Here is a 19,054-nt window from a genome sequence, read left to right as displayed (position 1 = left end):
ATTATTTTTAATGTGTATGTTATTACAGTTTTATACTGGGCATGTACTGTAGGGTTTTACATACCTTTAGCACAGCCCTAAAACTAAGCACTCATGAAATCAAAATGAATATGCAGGTTCAAGATACTGAGCTTTTCTGTCTGAGACTGTCTCCCTCCTACCCAACACTTTATATTCAATGCCCAGCTTCTGGGTGGCCACCTCTATGGAGTGCTCACTATCCTCCAGGTAGCTCCTCCTTCTGGACTCCTACCAGACTTATCTACTACCTCATTATAGCACTTGTCATGTTTGGTTTCAATATTTTTTTATTTCTACCCTATCTGCCCTGTCAGATTAGGAGTTCCTTGAGTTTGGGGGTCATATTGATGTGTTATTATTATTATTTTGCCTATTAGTTTTACAACCTTGTTGATCTTAGTGTTTGGCACATGTTTCATTTTGTTGGAATTTTTATAATTTTATTTATATTACATATGATTAATGAGTATATCAAATGTCTAAGTATAATTTAAATATCAATACTAAAATGAATACTCATGTACTTGCTATCCAGCCTATAAAAGAGAATATTTCCAGTACTGTAAAATTTCATTATGTTGTCAGATAGATATTAAGTGATTTCTTACTAAATTTTGCTTAGTGTTCTAGTTCTTCCAGATCATTTTAATTCTGACTAATTTTGATTTGGACATGTCCCATAATAATAAGTAGTCCGTCTAAGTTATAGCATCTGAAAACATAATTTTATTTTCATACCACTGATATATCATTATTAAGAACATTAACTAAAATAAGACCAAGAACAAATCTAGAGTTTTCCTTACATAGTTCAAGAGTCATCCAACAGACATATCATTTCTCCCATTTTGGACTGGAGGAAACTGAAGCTCAGAAAAGCTACCTTGTATAAGATCACCTATTTAGAATGTGGCTGAGTCAGGAATAGACTCAAGGTGGATTTTGTCTTGACCTATGCTCTCTCCATTGCTGTTCACAAGTGTATCAGGGAAAACTTACCCAAGTCTTTTGGAAATAAAGATCACATAACCTACTTGTATTCAAGGCCAGGGCGTCTTATTCATTTTACTCTGTTGGCTTGAATGGCCTTGCTTTCTATCAAAGGGCTCAAAGAACCAATGGTAACCTAATAACAAGACCATAATTTGGTAAAGGCAGTATGGAACCTTTAGGCCTTTGTGTTTTCCTAACACTGGATACATGTTATTTAATGTTTTCTGCCTCCATTTGTACATCTTTACTAGAGGAATAATGACATCTTCCCTCAGGATTGTGGGGATTGGGTGATATAATAGCAGTACTGTGCTTTGAGGGAGGCCTGTACTAAGTCCCCAGTCTGTCTTTGTTCCTGCTTTGCCAGCAGCACCATTAGCACTGGGAAGCCAGGGTCCTATACGGACACCTGTTGTTAGTGTGGTGCAATGAGCATCCTTTTGGGGGGTCACAGAGCAGCCTCCAGGCCAAGATAGCCATCAGCATGGAAGGAGCTTTCCAAAAAAAAAATTTCCAAATATTTAGGTTTACTGCAAAGGATTAGAGAATACATAAATATACAAATGTGCACTCTCTCTCCTTCTTAAAACAAACTGTTACTCGTTCCTCCATGAGTGCAGGGTTTGGGAGTGACTGGAAGTACTCTTTGTTTCCTTGCTTTACTGGCAATGTCTGATGAGAAGCATGTGCCTTGCCAGATGAGTGAGCACAAATAAGAGCCAGTTCAAAACTGTCTCCCTGGACAGAGTCAAGCAAAGCCTCCACTGGACATTGATAAGCAGCAGAGGCACAGTCCTGTAGTAAAGTCCAGTTAAGCTGATTCAGTGACATCCTTAAGTTGCGGAACCAGGGATAGGAGGCAGGGGTGATGTGTATACTTCCTAAGCAATCTGTGGGGGAGCAAAAAGCATATCCAGGAGTTTAAGGTCCCTATCTACCTTGGTTCAAGTATTATCTTGGCCATTTACTAGCTGTGTGACCATGGACAACTTAAACATCCTTTCTGAGTCTAACCTATCAGATGGGGTTGAAAATTCTGGAAGGTAGAGTGGTACAGGGCACAGAAAGAAATGATTTGACTTTGGTGGGTGTCCATCTACCTGTCCAAACTCTGGCTTCTGAGTGGTTATGAATATGAACTATCTTATTCAACCTACAGAAGCCCTAGAATCCAGTTTAGGATTGGCATGTGGTAAAATTTTTACCAGGCAAAGGCAGAGTGGTGAAAATGAGTACCAGTTAGTAGCTGGAACACTCTCACTCTTTCTCACACACAAACACACACAAATACATCACACTTAGCCACCTGAGTAAATTCTGTATATGTTTTACATCTTAATTCTCATATCACCTCCTCAGTAAAGCCTTCCCTGACCCCTAGACTAGATTATGTACCTCATTTTTGTGCTCTCAGGATACCTTTTGGCTTTCTTCTACTCACTTATCAGAATTTGTAACTGTGCATGTGTATGAGGATTTAATTAATGCTTGTTTCAGGGTGACCAATTGTTTGACTGGGACTGGGGGCATTTTTTGGGACACAAGACTTTCAGTGCTAAAACTGGTAGAGTCCTGGCCTAACCTAAGTGAGTGTTTATCTCCAGTGCCTGGCACACATCTGGATTATGGTGGGAACTCAGGAAACATCTGTTAAACCAGTAAAAGAAAAAAAGAGTACATCAATGTAAGCTGAGCTGTCTTTTCTTATAAATGTTTGTATTTTCCCCCCGAGATTATCCTTCCTATTTTAGGTATTAAATTCTACCACCCCCATCTCCACATTTTTATAAAATGCCCTTATTTGACAACATTTAAAGTTGACAGTGTTATAAAATTCCCTTCCCTTCCTTTACTCCCTTTCCATTTGGAGGTTAGAAACCCTACTGATTGAAGAATCACTAGTTTAGTAAAAAAAGAACCAGAATACTTGGCATCAAGACAATTAAAGTCTATTTCCATGCTAAAGTCCTAGACCTTTATAAAACTCGTGAACATAGAAATTATGGCCATTCGGCTCACTTTCCCACTCTAGAGCCTAGCATATTACCAATAATTATTTGTTGAATAAATAAAAGAACATATCTCTACCCTGCTTCAAGACCTGATGGGGTAGACCTAGTATGCCTAACTCACTTTTACTTCCCACCCTCTGGAGAAAACTTTATACCACTGTACATCTGACTAACTGCTGGATGGAGAATAAGCATATACCATTGCACATGAGTGAATACAGGGCCATTTGCAACCTGTCCTGGCTCATTTCCCTATACTTAAAGGGACTGTAATGGTCTGTTACACATAACATGGTAGTACCTCTCACCCATGGAGATTTATTCACAAATGCATTCCACTTCATCTAGCTAACTCCTGCTACTCTTTTGAAACTAAGCCTGTGTTCCTTCCTGGAAGAAGCCGCCTCCGTACCATTCCACCTATCTAAAAATCAGAATAAAATAGGCAAAAAGTTTATTGTCAAACAAAAAGCACAATTTGTGATCAGTGAGACTTCATCCCACATAGTAAAAAGCTCACATTTTGCAGCTACAGTGCAGTTTAGAAAGCATAAAAAGAAAGCACTCTTTTTTTTTTTTTCAGGGCAGGGGTACACTGCATTGGGGTTTGAACTTAGGGCATCACGCTTGCCACTCTTACCACTTGAACCACTCTGCCAGCCCTAGGAAGAAGCACTTTGACCTATTCCCTGGTTGGCTATTATGTGAACATTTTTACTTTTATTTATTTATTTGTTTATTTGAAATAGAACTATTTAATCTGGTTGCCTATACCTGATTGATTTATTTTCACTGAAGCATGCTGACAAGGATGCAAAGTTTACATTCTGTGTTTTGCTTATGATTAGAGTTAGCATTAGGAGAAAACCAAGTTATCTTAAGTTTTGGCTACTTAGTTATGAGTAGTTGGCCTTGGGGCATTTATCTAAATAGTGGCCTCTATTTTTGCTCTTCTTCAACACACTCATCACCCACTAGGTCTCTTTTCCAACATGCTGTTTTGTCTTTAACATTCTATGGACCACACCATAGTCTATTTGTTTAAATATTTTTGTAACTCCCCCCTAGATAGAAACTTCTTGAAAGGAGGATTTCTGTCTGATTCCTGTATATGTTCCCAGAACCAGAGGGCATGCTAATAAGTGGCTAGTGAATGTTTTTGAAAGGAAAGAAATGTATTGGCCATCTATTGTCATAAAAATGCTAGGTATCAAACATAAAATCTTAGTAACATATAAAAGTAGGTATGTTTTTGTTTACAAGTCTGTCTGTTAATTCTGATGGTCTAGGATAAACAATTTTTGTTCAACCTGGAGGATTTGCTGGTCTTATCTTAACATTGTCATATTTCTGGGACATCCCCTGAGACAACTAGACTGTCAGCTGTGTTGCACATGTCTTTTCATTTGGGGCATATTATATGGCTGAGGCAGAAGAGGAAGGGAAGAAAACGAAGCACACAGCTCTCAGAGGCCTAGGCCGAAACTCGCACAGTGTCATTTCTGCCTCTTTCTCTTGGAAAAACAAGACACAAAGCTGGCGCAGATTCAAGAGGCTGAGAAATAGATCCATCTCTCAAAGGGAGGTGCTGCAAAGTCTCATTGCAAAGGGTAGAGAATGGATACCAATCTTGTAATCTCTGCCAGACAGAAGGATCTAACAAGTAAATGTCTCTCATCATTGTCTTTCAAAATGGTAACTTTTGCTACCTTGATATCTAAATGAATTTATCAGAAAGGTTTCAGAAGACCTTCCTCAGAAGAGAATGACTTCTCCATAGTAGAAAGTATTTAATAAAGAAGCTGAACACCACAGTCATGAAAACATTAGGTGTGAGGAGGATAAGGTTTCCTCTAGCCCTATGGGTCAGTATTTTCATATACTTTGTCTTACCCCCCTTTTTTTTCAGATCAGCAAAGATCCAATTTTTGTGCCAGGCATCTGGGGGCCTTATTTCTCAGCCATGGTCCCTGGGTTCTGGCTGAATGAAGGTGGTCAGAGCGTTACTGGAAAATTGGTAAGTTGACAGTTTTTCATTAGGGTTGTGAATGTTGTTACACCACTGACTAGCCAGCTTTGTCACATTACTCATATGTTATACATCATCTGGAACGTTTGTAGGCTCTAAAGTCAGAGTTAATGTTATCTTAATGTAAAGTCTAACACATGGTATATGAATAGAGTTTGCTAAAGAAATAAATGCTGCTCCAGGCAGTGGTGATCATCCCTCCTCACCTGATCTTTTCCCGTACCACCCACTTCTCGTGGAAGTGATAGTGATATTCTGCTTTGTGAAACAACATAGTTACTTGCCTGTCCAAATTCTTCAGTGTTTCCCCATAGCCTTTCAGACATGATTCAAACAGTTTTCTGGGCACATCATATCTTTCATGTACATGGCCAAAGGAAGGGAGACCACTTTTGGTAAGTTGGTTCCCATACAGAAAGTCTGAAAGTTTGAGGATAGTAGCAATGATGACTGTGAATTGAAATCAACAGATTGGTAGGGGTTCTGAGAGATTGGATGAGGAACACAAGGGAAAAGAGACCTGGGTTCAGCTAACTAATCTCACAGTTACTATTAGTTGGAAATACCTGTTTATAGTCTGGGTCTCCTCCCAACTCTTCTAAATGTTTAGTCACATTCAAAAACGATCTGATCCAAAGCTGGTTAGGGATGCAAGCAACCATTAGTTTTCATTTTTTAAGTGAATTTTTACCCTATATTTACCTACCTCAAGTTCTCTCTCAAAATAAGTGTAAATTTAGATGGATGTGCCCATGCTATAGAAATAAAATAAATGAATCAAATCTCCTCAGTCTCTGGTATTAAGGCTCATGCTATGGTAGGGAAGCCCTGTGAATATGAAATAAATAGTTTCTGACTAGTCTTGAAAATCTGTGCTAGAAAAGTTTAGCCATATTTGCCTAAAGTCCAGTGAGAATGAGGCCCACCTTATATTCTCCTATTTATACTAGTGCTGCCTATAATGCACTAGTATAAAACCAAAAAGACACATTGAAGACCTTATTACTGAAATATAGCCCCTTTTCAACCTCACATCATAGTATAATCACCCTTAGTGTTCCCAAAATAGGACAATACAGTCCAGAAGATTTTTAAACAAGAATCAAAATTAAGTAAGCGAGGCCTGTGCTTAGGATTCATTGTTCATGAACCTGTCCATCACCAGGTTTTAAGAGACTTTTTATGCAAATTGGACATCTGTATGGTTCTAAATATCATTTCTAGTATTTGGCTTGAAGTTTCCCCTATCACTATGGACATATGCCATCTTAATCAAATGTTGTGATATATATTTGTGAACAATAGATTATGCCTGTTTCATGAGCCCAAATTTTAATAAAAATTGATCTCTCTTTTTGTTGTTACTAAAGAATCTTCATAATACATAATTATACATAATTATAGTGTTTGGTAAGAGTCATAGGAATTGTTAGCCTTTATTCTGCTATCTTTGCACCAACAACCAGTGAAGCTGCATCTAGAGCTTCACTTTGGGCAGTTCTACATATATACTTTTATCAGATAGTCCTGGTGTGTAATTGATCCATGGATTACAGAGGGCAAAATCTTAAGAAATCCAAAAGCTGTCATGATAGGACAAATCTGAATCAAGAGCGAAGCAAACTGCCTTCTAAAGTATTAGTCTAAAAGAGACAGAAGCCAGCTATAAAACAAGGAGGTAGAATGAGAATAATAATGAGGATAGCAATATTAATAATAATAATAATTAAAGCTTATTGAATATCTTTCTGTGGGAGGGATATATAATCTTGTTAAACCTTGAATGCTGTTAATAATAATCATAGTGACTAATATTATTTTGAAAACTTATTTCCCAGTCTCAATTCTAAGGATTTTTAGAGTATTATTTCACTCAATCCTCTCAAAGTTCATATGAGATAAGAAAAGTTATTATCTGACTTTTACAGATGGACATCTGAAACTCAGGGGGCCATCCCAGCCTGGAGAGATTCCTGACCCACTATCCAATGGCCTTTTCATATGGTTCATTTGTTACTTGCCTTCCATGTAGTTTACTAATTCTGGTTCTGCTCTCTGGTTTTCAAACACATTGTTGTTTCACAAGGATCTCTAAGAGGAAGCAATATCTTTTTTTATACATCTTCTCTAATAAGCCACATCTGAATGTGGATGCCCCAGTAGTACATTGTTCAGAGTATGGACACAGTCATAAATACACCAGCTATAGCTGAAGAGTATGGAAAAGAAATAGGGAAGAGAGGAAAAAAAATAAAGGGGAATAAAAGACAAGAAAAAGAAATACAAAGACTATAGATGTGAAAAAGTGTTATTTTGTCTTATTTTAAATACAGACCTTCCATTTACAAAGCAAATCCTTCATTCCCAGTATGAGACTAGATTTGCACTTTTAAAAATCTTCATCTGGTTATCTTTAAAATGAAGGAACAATAGGATAAGATTTTTTCTGACTCTAGAGCCCATGCAGTTTCGTTTGACTGAGAGTTAGACTCATTATTCACTCATTTCACATCATTTCATTTCACCAATAAGCATTTTTTGTTTGAAAGGTACACCCTCCCTTCTCATGGGTGATTGATTTTAGTTGTACCACTGAGTACTCATCAAGGATTGTCCCGTGCTTGGCAGTTCACCAGAATAATTGTGCAAAGGTCGTTACATTTTGCCCAGACTTTTCCCACAGCACATCACCCCATGCATTTACTGCATCCAGGTGCTGAAGCATGTTTCCAGTGTGACCTTGGCCATGCCCTCCCTCCACCTGCTTTTCTCTCACTTATTTGGAATCATTTTATTGGAGGAGGCATTGGGTAAGGAAGGCTAAATCATTTCCTATGCTGCCCCTGTGTTGGCATTGACTGTCTGAGACAATTGGCACAGATGTGGGGTTACCTTGAGATTGTTTTAACCCAGAACTTGAACTTAGGAACTTGAGTCACAGAGTTGCAATGCAGTAACTTGTTATTTACTCTTAAAATCTTAGAGTTTATGCATTGTGAGTGACCTATGTACCTCCTCCCTAGGCTACTCAGTGTGGGCCTAGCCTCAGGAAGTCACACATGGAAGTCAGTCTTCCATACGTAGGTTATAAGTAGCTTGCAGTGTATACACTATTGTGTAGGTTATAGAGATAGTGAGCTCATCCCTTCATTCATTCACTCATTCTATGATGTGACAGGGAATTTTTGATCAGTTACACTGGGCCAGGCAAGAAAGAAGTCACTCAAGTAGTCCATCAGCAAATAAGAAAGTTGTATATAGAAGTGATAACTATAATTTATCATAGCATATAAAAATGAAATTGTATTACTTCTGAAGCCTACTGGAGAAGTAGGGGCTAATACTTGTGCCAAGTACTTGTAGACCCATTAAGATTCAGTATTTTATCTGATCTTCATAGCTTGTGTGTACAGTCCATGTTATGATACTAGTTTTATTAGTGAAGAAACATATTGAGAATGGTGAGGTAATTTGATTAAGGATTTTCAGTTAGTTTCAAGAGAGAAAGCCACAATTCAAGGCCAGCTTGGCCACCAGAGGCTCCAGATCTTTCCAGAACTGGACCTGACTCTTTTAGAGAGCTGCACTTCTGAGTTTTACAAACAGTTCACTTGTAGAGTTCCTTAAGAAGCAACTATTACCAGTTACAGTGACATTCTTTTCAAGTATCTTGATGCAAATGTAGTTGGAAGGCTTTGTAGTGCCATGAGAGAAATGAGTATGTGTATCAGAATTGACAGGGTCTGCGTGTAAACTTAGGTGTGCCCCCTGAACTTTACCTTAGCTAACTGGAATGACTTCATGGATATACATACCAACTCTGTTAAAACAAACACTTCCCCATTCCCTCCTCCTACCCTAGCTTTCACTGTTTTTCCTTGTGTGTGTGTGTGTGTGTGTGTGTGTGTGTGTGTGTACTCACCTAGATTCCTGCACAGCTTCCAAATTGGCTTTTGTCTCCCATCTTTTCCCCTCTAATTCCTCTCTTGCACTGCAGCTAAAGCAGAATTTAGACACAGATATAAACCTTTCACTCTTCATAGCCTTTCAGACTAAAGACTAAACTCTTCAGAGTGAGTTTATGTATACAGCCAGCATTCATTGAGTGCTCACTATATTTTTTTATTGTTGTGCTGTGTGGGGGTACATTGTAACATTTACAAAAGTTCTTACAATATATCATTCTTGAATTCACCCTCTCCAAAGCTCTCCTTTATCCCCTCCCCATTCCTGGAATAGTTTCAACAAGTATCATTTTTGCATTTACGTACATATGTACACAGTTTTTGTACCATATTCACACTCCTACCTCCTTTCCCTGCCACCTCCCCCTCCCACTGGTACCAACAATCTTCCCCACTCCACCTTGGGCAGAACCTGTTCTACCCTCCTGTTCTCTGATTTTGTAGAAAAAATGACATTTTTGCTTGTTTGAGATAAAGGTAGCTACACAGGGAGTTTTCTTGTGATATTTCCATGTATATATGTATTATAACCCCAATTGGTTCATCTCCTCTATTTTTCTTCATTCGACCTAGTCCCTTTGTTATGGCTAATTCAACCGGTTTAGTAATTCTATATTCATTCTTGTATAGAGAGTATATCAACCATATTCATCTTCTAAGTTTCCTTCTTTTACTGTACCCTTCTCGTATGTGACCTCCCCTTAGTGTAACCAGTTTGTTTTTTTTTTTTATAATATTGCTCTATTTGTATTAGGTCTATATTCTACATACAAGAAAAAACATGCAGCTTTTGGCCTTCTCAGCCTGGCTAGTTTCATTTAAAGATGATGTTGTCCAGTTTTATCCATTTACCTACAAATGACAAAATTTCATTCTTCTTTGTGGCTGAGTGAAATTCCATTGTGTATAAATACCACATTTTCTTTTTTTTTTATTTCTTTTATTCATATGTGCATACAATGTTTGGGTCATTTCTCCCCACTTCCCCCTGCCCCCTCCCTTTCCTCCTCCCTCTCCCCCCCTACCCCCTCGCTACCAGGCAGAAACTATTTTTCCCTTATCTCTAATTTTGTTGAAGAGAGAGTATAAGCAATAATAGGAAGGACCAAGGGTTTTTGCTAGTTGAGATAAGGATAGCTATACAGGAAGTTTACTCGCATTGCTTTCCTGTACATATGTGTTACATTCTAAATTAATTCTTCTCAAATTAACCTTTTCTCTAGTTCCTGGTCCCCTTCTCCTATTGGCCTCAGTTGCTTTAAGGTATCTGCTTTAGTTTCTCTGCATTGAGGGCAACAAATGCTATCTAGGTTCTTTAGGTATCTTACCTATCCTCACCCCTCCCTTGTGTGCTCTCACCTCATCATGTGATCAAAGTCCAATCCCCTTGTTGTGTTTGCCCTTGATCTAAAGTCCTCATATGAGGGAGAACATACAATTTTTGGTCTTCTGGGCCTGGCTAACCTCACTCGGGATAATGTCCTCCAGTTCCATCCATTTATCTGCAAATGATAGGATTTCATTCTTCTTCATGGCTGAATAGTATTCCATTGTGTATAAATACCACATTTTCTTAATCCATTCATCGATAGTGGGGCATCTTGGCTGTTTCCATAACTTGGCTATTGTGAATAGTGCTGCAATAAACATGGGTGTGCAGGTGCCTTTGGAGTAACCTGAGTCACATTCCTTTGAGTATATCCCCAAGAGTGGTATTTCTGGATCATATGGCAGATCTATGTTTAGATTTTTAAGAAGTCTCCAAATTTTGTTCCAGAGTGGTTATACTAGTTTGCATTCCCACCAGCAGTGTAAAAGGGTTCCTTTTTCCCCACATCCTTGCCAACACCTGTTGTTGGTAGTGTTTCTAATGATGGCTATTCTAACAGGGGTGAGGTTAAATACCACATTTTCTTAATCTATTTGTCAGTAGTGGGGCACATTGGCTGTTTCCATAGCTTGGCTATTATAAATAGTGCTGCAATAAACATGGGTGTACATGTGCCTTTGTTGAACCTGACTCACATTCCTTCAGGTATATCCCTAGGAGTGGGATTGCTGGATCATATGGCAGTTCTATTTTTGGGTTTTTGAAGAGAGTGCTCACTATATTTAAAGTTATGTTTTGAGTGGGAAAATAGCAGTGAATAAAACAGCCTCTCTGTTCCTCCCCCCTAAAAAAATAATGTGTGTGCTTCTCAAGCATACAGTCTAACAGGAGCAAACAGATAATACAAATAAATATGTTTCATTTCATTTTAAGCTGTAAGTAATTTAAAATAATAGAAGATGTAGCTTGTGACTTCATATGGGCAATTTGAAATTTTAAATAGGTAGTCAGGATAGGCCTCACTGATGTAGCATTTGGGTAAAGAATGAGGAAGGGAAAGAACTGTCATTTGAAAGCCTGGAGGAAAGAAAATAGCAGGGCAAGGGAACAACCAATGCAAAGATCATGAAGGGCTTATTTGCCTGGCATGTTATGGGAATAGCAAAGAGGCCAAATGAATGGAGCAAAGTAAACTAACATGAGACTTACTGGGCACAAGTCAGAGAGGTGGCTTATAGGCCCATATCACTGGCTACTGTTTAGCTTTTACTTCAGGTGAAATGAAATGCCACTGGAGAATAGCAGATGAGTGATCTGATATTAGTTAGGTTTTTAAAGACTTATTCTGCCTTCTGTATTGAAAATTGACAATGGGACAGGCATTGGAAAATCATGGAGTTCATAAAGAAACTACTGCAATAAGCCAGCTGAGAAAAGGATACACACTGGAGCTGGTAAAGAGTGGTCAAGGCTTTTAATATGTTTTGAAAGTAGAACCAACAGGATTTTTTTGATGGATTGGCTGTGAGATGTCCAGAAAACGTAGGGGTCAAGGTTTTTGAGGGATAACATCGTTAACATTGGAGAAAATGGATTATATGTCAGGGAGGTGGATAAATAAGGAGGTCAAAAATTACTTCTGATTTTCTAACTATACCCTCCCAAGATTGATCCTCCATTATTTATCTTTATGCTGGTAAAGAGTACCATAATTTATATTTTTATTGAAGCTAAAAAATTAGCTAATTCTTGACTCTTTATTTCCCTCTCCACCTCCAAAATATATCACCAATCCATCAATTTTTCTTAACCTCCACTCCAGGCACTATTGGCTAAATCACCCTTATCTCTATCCTCTTCTATGTGATATGCATCTTTTGTACCTAGTAGATGTTGTGTCTTACATTTCTATCTAATCTTATACTTTCTGATTTTCACTTGGAGTGTTTCTATTTAATGTGAAGATTAATATGACTGGATTTAGGTCTTCCATTTCACTTTTTTTCAGTAGTCACCTCTGCTTTATATATATATATTTCTGTGTGTCTTTTACCTGCCTTATTTTGAATTAACTGAATATTTTTCACAATTTCATTTTTAATTCTCTTAGTTTTGTGGCTTTTTAGGAATCTTTTTGTATTATTTCTAATGATTTCTTTAGTAATTATAATAAATCTTCTAAACTTTTCAGGTTTGATTTCATATCATAATGTGATAATCTTGTGTAAAATATAAAAAGGTTACACCTCTATAGTTCAATTTACCACCCCTTCCCAGTTCTTCATGCTGGGAAGTGTGATACATACATATACTATAAATCTGATGGTGCAGATAACAGATGTTACATTGTTTGTTTTAAACAGACTGTCATGATAAATTCCCACAAATGGGATGGTATAAACAACAGACATTGTTTTTCTTCCTTTTCTGAAAACTAGAATTCCACAGTCAAAGCACTGGCAAATTCAGTTTCTGTTGAAGAGTCTTCTTGGCTTCTGGATGGGTACTTTCTTACTATACCTCACATAGTGGTGGGAGGGGCGTGTAAAGTGAACTATGGTATCTTATCAGGACACCAGTTCTGTTGGCTTAAGACCCCAGTGTTACAGCATCATTTACCTTAATTACTTCCTTAAAGGCCCAGTCACATTTGGATATTTAGGCTTCAATGTTTTGAAATTTGGGTGAACACAATTTATTCTATAACAGAGTCATACATATTTTAAAAAAATGCTGAGAACTGAAAAATAATCCTTTCTGTGTACCTACATAATGACAATTTTCATTACTTTTATTTATTGATTTAAATTTGTTTCTGGCATCTTTTCTTTTTAGGATGAAGAATTTCTGACATTTCTTATAATTCAGGTCAAGTGGCAAAAGACATTCTCTCTTCAGTTTGAGAATATTTATGTTTTAGTCTATCATAAAAGATATTTTTTGCTTAACATAGAATTTGTGGTTGACAGGTTCTTTTTTTTCCTTCAGCATCTAAAGATGTGAATGTTTTGTATTCAGATACCATTATTTCTTATAAGTTTGCCATCATTTCTACCATTCTCCCCTTTTGTGCAATGAACTGTTTTTCCCTGACTGCTTTTAAGATTTTCCTCTAAATCTTTGTTTTTATTATGGTATGCAAAGATTTGGCATTCTTTGAATTCATTCTTCTTCAATTTGTAAGTTGATGTCTTTCACCAACCCTGGGAAATTTTCAGCATTTAAGTCCTTTTCTGTCCCATTTGTTTCTTCCCAGCTATCATAACTCCAACTATACATATTTGGAACCTTTGATTCTCCTCTCATAGGCTCTTAAGAAACTCAGGATGTTATTTTCCTCAGTATATGTTTTCATTCACATTCCTTCCCTCTCTGTCTTGCTCTCTCTGTCTCTCACACCTCCTTTATTTTTAAATTCATGACTCTTGTCGTTCTTCTCCAATTAGCTATCAGGCCTATCTGCTATATACCTGTTTCAGATAGTATAGAATTTCCATTTATTGTTTATTTCTTTGCTAGCTCCTATTTACCAATTATGAGAATATTTACTTTTTCATCCTTGAGCATCGTTGAACTGCCTGCTTTAAAATCCTTGTCTTTGGTCTAGTGGAGTGGTTCAAGCAGTAACAGTGCCTATCTAGCAAGCATGAGGCCCTGAATTCAAACCCCAATACCACCAAAAAAAGAAAAAAAAGTAAAAAAAAAAAATCTTTGCCTTCTAAATCTCACATTTTTGGCATCTCAAGTTCGATATCCATTAAATGGCTTTTCTCTTAAGTATTAATTGTATTTTTTCTGCTCCTCCACATATGTTGTAATTTGGGGTCATATCATGGACATTGTGATTGATGGATTATAGAGACATTGGATTATTTTTATTCCTGTGAGGAATATTGATTTTGTGTGTATGTTTAGCAGGTAGTTTATTTGGCTAAACTCCAGGTTTTGTCTGTCCTGTAATAAGCATCTACTAAAATCTCTGTTGAGTTCTTTTAGCCCTAGCAGAGTTCTTTATGGTGTTCCTATGCATATGTAATTCATAGATCATCATGATATTAGGGTAGCAGTATATGCACAGTGTTTGGCTCCTTTCTAAGATCTCCTTTCTAAAATCCTCCTTCCTACTTACTTTCTAGCTTCATTATTTCTTAAACTCTGATCTCTAATTTCTTAACCATGAAGACTACATATTTTTTGTGAATATTAGCCATCCTTCATGGCACTGATTAGGTCCTACTCTTAGGCAAAAATCTGTGAAATCAGCTAGGTCCTGATGGCTCATGCCTGTATCCCAGCTGCTTGAGAGGCTGAGATCAGGAGGATTGCAGTTCAAGCCAGCCCAGGCAAATCATTCGCAAGACCCCATCTCCAAAAATAACAAGAGCAAAATGGACTGGAGGTGTGATGCAAGTAGTAAAGTGCCTATTTTGCAAGCACAAAGCCCTGAGTTCAAACCTCAGTCCCACCAAAAAAATAAAATCAGCAAACACATGCAGAACTATTTTTCTTCCCATGTATGTAGTCCTTTCCAGTTTCTATATGAACACTGTCCAATAGTCAGAGAATTAATTTAGTTTTGCCTTGATCAGTATTTATAATTGTATCTGTGGATGTGGGAGAATTGGCTGATATGAGCTATTCAGCCATTATCAGAAACAAAGTCCACAGATAGCGTTTTTAAAAGCAAATGAAGCTGTAGATGTAGCTCAGTGGTAGAGAACTTGCCTTACATGGCCTTGGGTTCCATCCTCAGCCCCACAAAACAGAAAAAGAAAAAAAGCAAGTAGGGTTACATTGTTGCCCTGATTGAACCCCTTCTGTGTCTTCCCATTGTCCTTAGCTTAGAATCTGAATTCTTTATTTACTGTGGTTTGCTTGATTTGCCTCAGTTCCTATACCCTGTCTTCATTTTATACTGCTTTCCACCTTACTGTTCTGTCTGGTCTCACTGTCTCTCAGTTCCTAGAACATATGAGCCCTTTCCTTTTATAGAATCTTCACAATTGCTATTCCCTTTACTTGGAAATTGTTGGATGCTATTCCTTTCATTGTTGTAACTTAAATCTTCAGAGAGTTCTTCCCTGACCCACCTTTCTCAAATCATCATCCTTACTCCAGTAGCCTACTTATTTCTCTGAAAGCTCTAATCACTTTTTCTGTTATACTTATTCTAATTATACTTATTTGTTGACTATATCTTTCTATAGATACAATGTCCATGGGAGTAGAGATTAAATTCATTTTAATTGCTACTGAGTCCCCTGTGCTTATTTACTATGCCTGGTACATATTATGTGCTCCATTCACATTTATTGACTCTATAAAGAATCTTACCAGTCTTAGACTATATGGCATACCCTTTTTTTCCTTTGTAGGCAGAGCTTTGTGTAAGGTAACCATATATTATTTGTTAGTTTCATAAATAAATAGATAACAAACTAAAAAATATAGAAAGCTACCAACTTTGATGGCAGTGAAACTGAATATACTAGCTATGAATTAAACCAGAATCTATCCACTTGTAAGTGAAAGCATTCTATGTAATGCGAATATTAAATTTGTAAAAAAAAAAAGTGCAAAGTACAGTTTATATTGTCCTTCAGCATGTTTGTTGCTCTTTTTACTTATTTATTTATTTTGGCAGCACTGGGGTTTTGAACTCAGGGCCTCATGCTTGTATATAGGCAGGAACTGTACCACTGAGCCACTCCACCAGCCATGTTTGTTACTCTTAAAGGCTATTCAGCGTTGAAATCCACAATCCTTTCCGGTTGTATAGAAGAAATTGTCTAGGTTGCATTTTCTTCTTTCATCAGATTTTCATGAGAATTTTAGAAAAATCAAGCAAAGTTTTTTTAGCTTTAGATAAGTAGAGTTAAAATAACTTAGATTTGAAAAAAAGTAGCTGGGCATGGAGCTTCATAATCATTATCCCAACACTAGGTAAACAAAGACAGGAGGATCACAAGTTCAAGGCCAGCATGGGTTACATAATATATCGAGACCAGCCTGAAGCTACATAGTAAGTCCCTTTCTCCAAAAACAGAGGACCGGAGGTATTGCTTAATGATAGAGTTCTTGCTTAGTATATGTGAGGCCCTGGGTTCAATCAAGAAGGAAGAAAGAAGAAGGAGGAGGAGAAGAAAAAGGAGGAGGAAGCAACATTACAGATTAATACAAATAGAAAAAAATGGTGGACATTTCTCTGAGTCTAATGATTTCTTCACTCTACAAGAAAGAAAAGTAAATAACAGCCTCATGACCAATTCATAAGGTGTGATTTTAACAGGAAAGAAAACTTATTATGAAATGAGATAGCTTTCTTTTAACAAAGAAACTAAAATTCTTAAAATAAATTCTAGGCTTGCATTTGTTTTGTGTTTTCCTTACCTATGAACTGTGCCAACAGTATTGATTTCTCAGACAAGGCAGTTCTGTTTGTGATTTTACACACATTAGGCTATTTTTCCTATTAACTTATTAAGTATTTTAAAGAATCAGAGATTATCTTGTCAAGTCCCAAGCCAAGCCTGAATTCAGGATTTAGGATTCCGTGCTTGTCCTGCTATCTCTCTGCCATATTAAGGGTCAAAACTCAAATATCTAATTCTCATAGTGCTATGGGGCCCAATTCCTTGTTCTCTCCCTTGACAGTGAGATGGGTACAGAGAACTGTATTGCCAGTGTAAGAAAAACATGAGTACAGTGTTGACAATGAATTGGTAAAACCTGGTTTCTGAGAAATGACAGAGAGTGCTGAGATCTTTCACAACTGAAGCGGGAAGGCCTGTGTAAAGGAGTCCATCATCACACTGATCCAGCCAATTCTTTCCAAGAGGCAAAATGTGGGTGGCCCAGTGTTAATACTCTCTTTAATTCTCCAAGAGAAACAAGAATCTGAACCTTAAGAGAAATCTCCCAGTTTAAATACTGGCCCAGTGTTTAATACATATATGCCAAACAAGATACATCTGCAGGCCAGGTACCATCCAGTTATGACCTCTGCTTTCTACTGTACTGCATTGCTGTTTTTCACATAGTCTAGACACAAATGCTACCTTTATAAAATAGGGCCTATAAACCCAAGTATTTATTATGACATGGATCGGGAAGGTTGGTTTTTTTGCGGGGAGGTTATTTTTGGAGGTATTAGGGTTTGAACTCAAGGCCTCACACTTGCTCTTACCACTTGAGCCATTCCACCAGCCCACTTTAGGTATTTTTCAAATAGGCTCTCACACTTATGCCTGGGCTGGCCTGGAACACAATCCTCCTATTAACACATCCTGTGTAACTGGGATGACAAGCACATGCCACCATACCCAGCTTTTTATTGGTATTGTCTCACAAACTTATTGCCCACGCTTTTCCCTGAACCACGATCCTACCAATCTCTGCCTTCCGAGGAGCTGGGATTAGAGGCTTAAATCACTGTGCCTAACATAAGGTAATTTCAGGCTTGATCTAGGCTGAAAAAGAACTGGCTATACCCATCTCAAGCTTCTTTACTATAGTAGAGTATCCTTCCTGCCCATACTTCAGCTGCTGCTCTCAGAGCTGACCTCAGAGAAGATGGCTGAAACAAGAACATAGGGTTAGAAGAACTCTGTATATTTCTGAGGCAACCACTTGGCAAAGACAGGCATTGTTGAGAATCTGGCTATTGCACTAGGAAATAACCACAAAAGGGGCACTGTGTTCTTTTCTACTATACTAAATGTGTTAATGAGTGCGAAGGTCAACTCTCAGAAGAGGCTTCCAGGCTTTTGAAATGAGTGCTTAGTGATTAGGGGAGGTCTTCACCTCCAGATGCTGTGGGAAACCAAAAGAACTGATGACCATTTGGGACCTTAATCTCCCAACCATTTTTATTCTTTTGGTAGTATCCCCTTCCTTGTCATAATAGGGTTATGAACTGAAAACCACCTGTATAACAGGTGTAACCACAACCTTCTCTACAGAGCAAATTTTATTATCCTCATTTTGCAGTTGTAGGTAACGAGACTCTGAGAAGTTCAATAACTTCTCCAAGGTTTCAGAGAAGGTAAGTATTGCCACAAATTTGAACCCAAGCCTCTATTTACAAAGCTTTTACCATATTTAAAAATGTAGGCTTTCCTATTAAAAATGGTGAGGCTAATAGACATAAGACAATTGCCATTAAAAAACAAGTCTGGTATAGTGTCATATAGGAGCTGGCACCCCACACACATATGACTACATGAGGAGGCACCAAGTTCACTTAAGAGATGGAAGAGTAGGGAGAAAACATGAGTGAGAGCCTTTATTCTAGTTTTCACAGGAAGGAATGGGCAGCATAAAGTAAGAATGCTTGATACTGGTTCCCTTGAATAATATCAATAGACTCTGGTGTTGAAGGGGTTGTGCCTCAGTGTTTGGTCTCTTGTTCTGGGTGAATAGAACAGGAAAAAGTACCCAAAGTGTGAGAGCCCAACAGAAGAAGGAGGTGGGCTCTGGTTTGGTCTGCATATGAAATAAGGCATGCTCCCAGACAACTTGTTCACCATCTCTATGAATTGCTAGCCCTGTGGCACTCTCTCCAAGGTCACCAAGGCCACAGATGTCAAAGCATCCATAATATAGAAAATGAAAATGCAAGATTAATACAACCACATTTTTTATTTTTAGACCCAAATTTTAAAGTCACCAGCTATAATTCACTTAGACTGTATAACTGGTCAGT

At 37.7% G+C, this 19,054-nt stretch overlaps 1 protein-coding gene across 8 annotated transcripts in view; it reads left to right on the top strand.

Moving 5' to 3' along the window:
* Nucleotides 1–19,054, top strand: part of Fggy (FGGY carbohydrate kinase domain containing) — a 397,186-nt gene that overhangs the window by 256,172 nt on the left and 121,960 nt on the right. For 7 of the 8 annotated variants that reach the window (XM_074079968.1, XM_074079974.1, XM_074079967.1 and 4 more), the window contains one exon: nucleotides 4,936–5,043. The exons of the other annotated variant lie outside the window; for it this stretch is intronic. In XM_074079968.1, the coding sequence (XP_073936069.1) occupies nucleotides 4,936–5,043 (108 nt within the window). The remainder of the gene's footprint in view (nucleotides 1–4,935; nucleotides 5,044–19,054) is intronic. 8 annotated transcript variants of the gene reach the window in all.

This window comes from Castor canadensis, chromosome 7, assembly GCF_047511655.1.
Source record: "Castor canadensis chromosome 7, mCasCan1.hap1v2, whole genome shotgun sequence".
NCBI classification, from domain to species: Eukaryota; Metazoa; Chordata; class Mammalia; order Rodentia; family Castoridae; genus Castor; species Castor canadensis.
The sequence above is the reverse complement of the archived record's forward strand: the minus strand, read 5'-3'. Positions and strand labels throughout refer to the sequence as shown.